Source organism: Phyllobates terribilis, unplaced genomic scaffold (assembly GCF_046119375.1).
Source record: "Phyllobates terribilis strain yellow unplaced genomic scaffold, ASM4611937v1 Scaffold_60__1_contigs__length_8166268, whole genome shotgun sequence".
Taxonomy (NCBI): Eukaryota; Metazoa; Chordata; class Amphibia; order Anura; family Dendrobatidae; genus Phyllobates; species Phyllobates terribilis.
Window position 1 is genome coordinate 7,718,424 of NW_027362820.1, and position 6,000 is coordinate 7,724,423.

General features: G+C 47.1%; 1 protein-coding gene across 1 annotated transcript in view; it reads right to left on the bottom strand.

Annotated features, from left to right (window-relative positions):
• The window catches only part of LOC141192351 (uncharacterized), a 106,484-nt gene extending 101,000 nt beyond the window's left edge, over positions 1-5,484 (bottom strand). Inside the window, exons 1-2 of the mRNA XM_073661868.1 lie at positions 5,451-5,484; positions 5,255-5,367 (exon numbers count right to left, since the gene is read on the bottom strand). Of these exons, the coding sequence (XP_073517969.1) occupies positions 5,255-5,367; positions 5,451-5,484 (147 nt within the window). The remainder of the gene's footprint in view (positions 1-5,254; positions 5,368-5,450) is intronic.
• Positions 5,485-6,000: the final 516 nt, after the last annotated feature.

A 6,000-nucleotide genomic window follows, 5' to 3' on the forward strand; every position in this document is an offset into this window, starting at 1 on the left:
TAGAGACTGGGGGATCCACTTTGGGTGGATCTGTCCATTCCTTGGTGGTCTCCTGTGGGAAGGGGTACCGCGCTTCCAGATATTTGCGATTGGTAAACTTCTTCTCAGGCTGTGAGAACTGCTTTTTAAGGATCGACAAACTCTGGGTGGTCAAAAAAGACCTTAGGCGGCTTCAGAACTCCTTCAAATAAAATCTTGTTGTGGTGCCTCTGGGGGCGGATCAGAAATGTCCAGCACCTGATGGATGGACGAGATTAATACCTCAACTAGCGCTGTATTGCTAGGGGGAACTGGGATCAGGGACCCTTCAGTTTCCTTGTCTGAGTCGGAATCACAGATGCCTTCCGAATCCTGTGTATCGCTAAGGTGTCTCCTGCTGGGTGAACCAGGGTGGAGGCCTTCTCTGGTCGGGGATCCCTGCGGAGAACTGTATTGTATGTCCCTGGTAGGGGACGGTCTAGATGATCTGGAACTATGGTATGTCTCCCTAGAAGGGGATGACCGTGTGCTATGGGATGACGCAGATGAACGTGACCTGTGGGTCCGCTTGTGTCCTGACCTAGACGTGGATGTGCCCGGGTCAACATGTCCCTGAGTCGAGCTTTCCCTTTGCTGGGTAGCGTTCATAGCCGAGGCATGACTTTGCAGAGCCTGAAGCAATGTGGAAGTTAGGTTATCTATAGACTGTGTCATAGATTGCGATATCTGAGTGACCCATTCCAGCATGGCATTAGACACCGAAGCATTGGCAGGGGCTTCTTGGGGCTCTGGCACAGTAGCCTGGATGCAGTCCTGGCAGTGCGGATACATGCTGCCGCTGGGGAGAGTATTGCTGCAGGCTGTACAGAGTGCATAATAGCAGTCCTGCCTGGTTCTCTTGGACCTTGAGCCCGGCATAGTGCACTGGGGTGGCTATGCAGAGGGCCCTACAGGGGAGGCTATGCAGAGGAGCCTATAAGGAATAATGGACTCACAGCCGAGGAAGAACTCCAGCTGTGATCTTATCCCACCAGTGTGCCCCTAGGTCCAGCGCCGAAGATCCGCAGTCCTGTGCCCCCCAGAGACTGGCTATGTCCCTTATTCTGCAGCAGATAATGGTCGCCGGAGTAAAGTTAAGAAAGAAGGGGGGCGGAGAGCTGAAAGAACTGTGTAAAATCGCGCCCTTTCAGTCTCGATCCGCCCCCTCTATGACACTGTAAAGTGTAATATTTGTCATCGGGGGGGCGGGCCGGGGAGAGGAGGTGGTGGCTTCGGCTAGGCCGAAGCCGCAGCCTAAATTAGGTGCCTGATGCCCAAAGGGACTCCAGGCCGGCGCGGAAGTCCGGGAGGGGGCCGGATCTGAACCGGACCTCCCCGGATTTAAAGGCAGGGTAGCGGTGGGGTAGAAGCGAAAGGGGGTGGGGCCCTGTGAACCTGTGAAGAGTCCCCCTGAGGCACCATAGAACTTGTGCTGCCGCAGAAACAGGGCGCAGGAAGGCCTGTGCCTCTGTTGTATCATGCCTGCCTGCGCTCCCCCGGCCCCGACAGGAACCCGCAGCAGAGCTGGGGTCCTTGGTACCTGTACAGACCCTACCTGAGGCGTTTCAACCTAATACCCCCAGGGGCTGTCACTATCAGGGGGCTATATCCTCGCCTCGACCTCAACCCAGAAACCGAAAGGAACTGGGGAAGGAGGGGGGTCTCGTCTTCGAACCAGCACACGAGGGGCTGGGGAAGGAGCGATATGGGGAATAGCCATTTCGACTTCAACCGTGCACCCTGTAACAAGGGGCCGAGGAAGGAGCCATGCCGGGAGTCTCGCACTAGACCCACTTTTCTTCATCTGTAATCCCATCAGTGAAAACAGAGTAAAGGTTTTAGGTGTGCCTCCTATGCGACGCTAAGCAAAAACTGGAGAAGGCTGATGCCGTTCAGGGGTGTATACTGCAGAGGAGGAGCCACGGTTAATCTTTTCCAGATTATGCATAGTGTCGCCTCCTAGTGGACAGCAGCATAACACCCAAGGTCCTGTGTGTCCCCCAATGAGGCAACAGAGTAAGTATCATTATTTACCAAGAAAACATATCACAGAAAAAAATCAGCCTTACCAACACCAAATCAGATAACAAATGCACTAGCATTTTCGTGTTGGTTGGGTGTACTGAGGTGTCTGTGCATGTGGGGTGCACTTATATAGTGCTGGACAGCCGCCCTGATCTAATAGTATGGGCATCATCACTATCCTAAGCCAGACACTGTGCATCACACTTACCTGTGTGACTGGCGTCCTATGCAAGCTTCATCTGTGTGCATCTTTAATACTAGGCAACCATCCTCTCCATGAATTGTTCGGTTTGTGAGTGGTTGCTCCATCAGTATTTTGCACCTGCGCTGCCCCCACCTTTATCATGGGGGTCTGTGGCATCCTGCTAGTGCATTTCTTATATGATTTGTGTTGGTAAGGCTGTATGTTTTTCTGTGAATTTTTTTATTTTGCCCTATGTTAGCCATCATTATTCACCAAGACAATAACAGTTCACAGTCTAATAGAAAACCTCATAGGATGAACCAGTGGATCGTGGTGTTCAACTGTTTGTTAATTCTGCCTCCTAAATATGGAATAAAAATCCACCAAACAATGTTATATAGGTGAAATAATACCAATAAAAACTTCTACTCATCTCACAAAAAACAAGTCCCCACTCAGGTCCATCATCTGTCAGTGGAAAACCAGAGGTTTCCACATTATTAGTGGCTCAAAGGCTTTTGAAAAGCAACATGGCTTCCATAAACCAATCCAGCAATATCCGCTCTCCCAAAGTCAGATCTCCCCCTCACTTCTGAGCCTTGCAGTGCGCCCAAACCACATTTAGCCTCCATGTATTTGGCATTACTATAGTGAGAAGAACCCACTTAATTGATGGTGTGTGTCTCCTGGAGCACAATCTGGACACTATGTGTTGGGTAATGAAATTATATATTTGTAATTTTCACTCTCCAACATCCACTGCGCGCTAATTTCCGGAAAGTGCCTGTGGAGTCAAAATAGTCACTACTTCTATAGATTATTTCACTGAGGGTTATAATTTCCAAAATGGAGTCACTTTATGTGGATTTCTACTGCTCTGGTTTTCTGACATTTTGTCATATTAGGGCTTCTGTAAATGGTGTGTCCCATCTCCTCTGGGATCTGCTCCTGCGACGTCTGCTTCTCTCACCAGGAGTCTTATTCATCCTGCAGGCGGCACTGGTGATGGAGGAGACATCAGAACCAGAAGCTCTGGAAGGCGCAGGCTCTGCGCAGCCACTAAGATTAGGGTTGCTGGGACCAGTAGTACCATCCAGTCTGGCAGTATGGGTGTGTGTGCTGTCCAGCTGGAGCAATCTGCTCCCTTCCTCAGCCAACTGGAAAGCACCGCACCCTACTAAAGCTGGAAGCATATTGCTGGAAGCTGCCAGATACAGCCTTGTCCTCCTCTGGTTCAGTCCTCTGTGCTCAGCTCCCGGCTTGTGTATTTGCTTCCTGTTGTGACCTCGGCCATTTTACTGATTACTTTTGTGTGATTTTGTATTTTCTCTGCCCTCCATGTTCTAACCCAGCTATTTGACTATTCTTCTTGCCATCTGACACCACAGGACATTAGGTAACACTGTGGCCCAAGCTTAGGGGGTCTCTGTCTAAGTCCAAATACATGTAGAGGGGTTAAAGGATGATGAGCAAGGCAAACCCTGGGATCTGGAAAATGGAGTAGATAGTGCCAAGCCTGTTTGTGGTAGCCATCTTTTGAGCTGCCAGGTGACAACGAACAGTCTCCCTAATACATTGTGTCTGCACACTATCCCAGCAAAATCTGCATTCAAATAGCTAAATGTCACTCCTTCCCTTCTTAACCTGCCATGTGCCCAGACAGTAGTGTACAACCGTATATGGGGTATTGTCAGATTCAAGAGAAGTTGGAATATTATTTTTAAGGTCCATTTGTTTCCTATTATCCTTTGTGAAGAATTCCAAAGTTATCACCACATAAAGTGACACACGTCAGATTTGAAAAATGGGTCCAGATAGGAACACAAAACTGGCTGCAGGAAGGGGTTAAATCAGAGTATTTTGGGCACTAACTACTATAGTCAAAAACTGACTATAGACAATAACACATCTACTGAAATGATCAAACTCAACAGTCTCCATCAGTAATAAACGAGTAACTAGTGGTGAAACCTCTCTGTGGTAATTGGAGTATGGGGCTCGGTGGCTCTTGGCAATCTAAACTATCATAAGGGACAATATTTTCTGTCAGATGAGTTTCAAGAAGAAATATTAGACGTTCAAAGAGAACTTTTTATAATACTGCAGAGATGAGGTGTCTTAAATTTAGCTTAAAGATATATCATGGCACAGGTGTAATGTTTTTTTTGTTTAGTTTATCACAATCCTGTTTGAAGTTAGTCCATTTTATAAGAAACTAAAAAGTCAGGATAAAGGGAAACTCTGCTGTTATTTTACAGAAATTCACACTTGGCCTCACTGCACATTTAATGTTGTAGATCATAAGTCTTAAGTTTGGCCAGAAAGACTGGACCTGGTCTTGTAGGGACCATATGAGCACATTCAGCAGCACAGAAGGGAGAGAAGGTAGATTCATCCAATAAGATATCAGGGTTCTAGGATGCCAATAGATCATTACCCTCCACTTTCTCTTACAGGCCCATCATAACATTTTTCTTCAAGTGATTGTCTGGCTTTGTGGTTTACAGATCTGGGAAGGTAATGTCTCCTAATCCCAGGGGGTAGGTGGTTCCTCCAGATTGTAAGTTCTATGGAAAAGGGTTTTAAATGCCCAAAATCATTTGAACAGTTTTGTGTAGGAGAATGTTGTGGTCTAGAGGCAAAATGGTGATCATACGATTGTGGTATGGCCGGGCTACACCACCGATAAAGCAGCCACAGCCGGTGACTGAGAAGAATCTGTGACTTCTCCGCATTTAGTGGTCACTACTCACCTGGGTAGTCATATGTAGGAATCTCCTCTTTACACCGCTCATCACCCCTCACATATGCCTCTATAGTATTAATATGGGTCAGATCTTCACCCTGAAACAAATATTGTAAAAGTCACAGACAGATGGAGAAGTCACATCTATGATCAGTTCTAATCCTGCCATCTCCACCGTCCTCATTACACAAGTATAAAACATATAATACTGGTGGATAAAACAAGACTGAACACAAGACCCTCACAGCCGTCTACACATCATAGGGGAGATCTCATTACACCTTCTCTCCATCTACCTGATGATCTTGAGGAACATTGGGGTCTTCTTGTTTACAGTCCTGTGGAAGAAGAGGATGGGGACATCTCTCTGGTGTTGTCCTCTTACTGGACAGATCTGGAGGAAACACATACAGGGACTGAATTCATTCTTTACATACAGATAATTATAGGCCGTGTGTATTCAGTCCTGTCTATTACCTGGTGATGTGAGGGGCTGGGGAACCTCCATCATGACGTCTTTGTACAGATCTTTGTGTCCTTCTAAATACTCCCACTCCTCCATGGAGAAATAGACAGTAACATCCTGACATCTTATAGGAACCTGACACATACAATGATACAGTCACCCCCCCCCGATCCTTTCATAGCGTTACTGTATAATGTCCCAGCATTCCCAGCAGTGTCACCTCTCCAGTCAGCAGCTCAATCATCTTGTAGGCGAGTTCTAGGATCTTCTGGTCATTGATGTCATCATATATCAGGGGGTGAGATGGAGGCCCTGTGATTGGGCTCAGGGGTCTTCCCCATCCCTCAGACACATGGACCTGACAGCGCTCACTAGAGGTCTTCTTCACTAATATGTAATCCTGGTTATGGAAAGACATATAAATAAATCTCTCTACAGATATTTCCAGAGTCCTCACCTCTCCAGTTCTGTCCATCTGTTATTCCCATAGATAAGAATGATGTAATGTGACGTCATCAGAATCTCTCACCTCTCCAGTAAGACAGAAGAGGATTTCTAGGG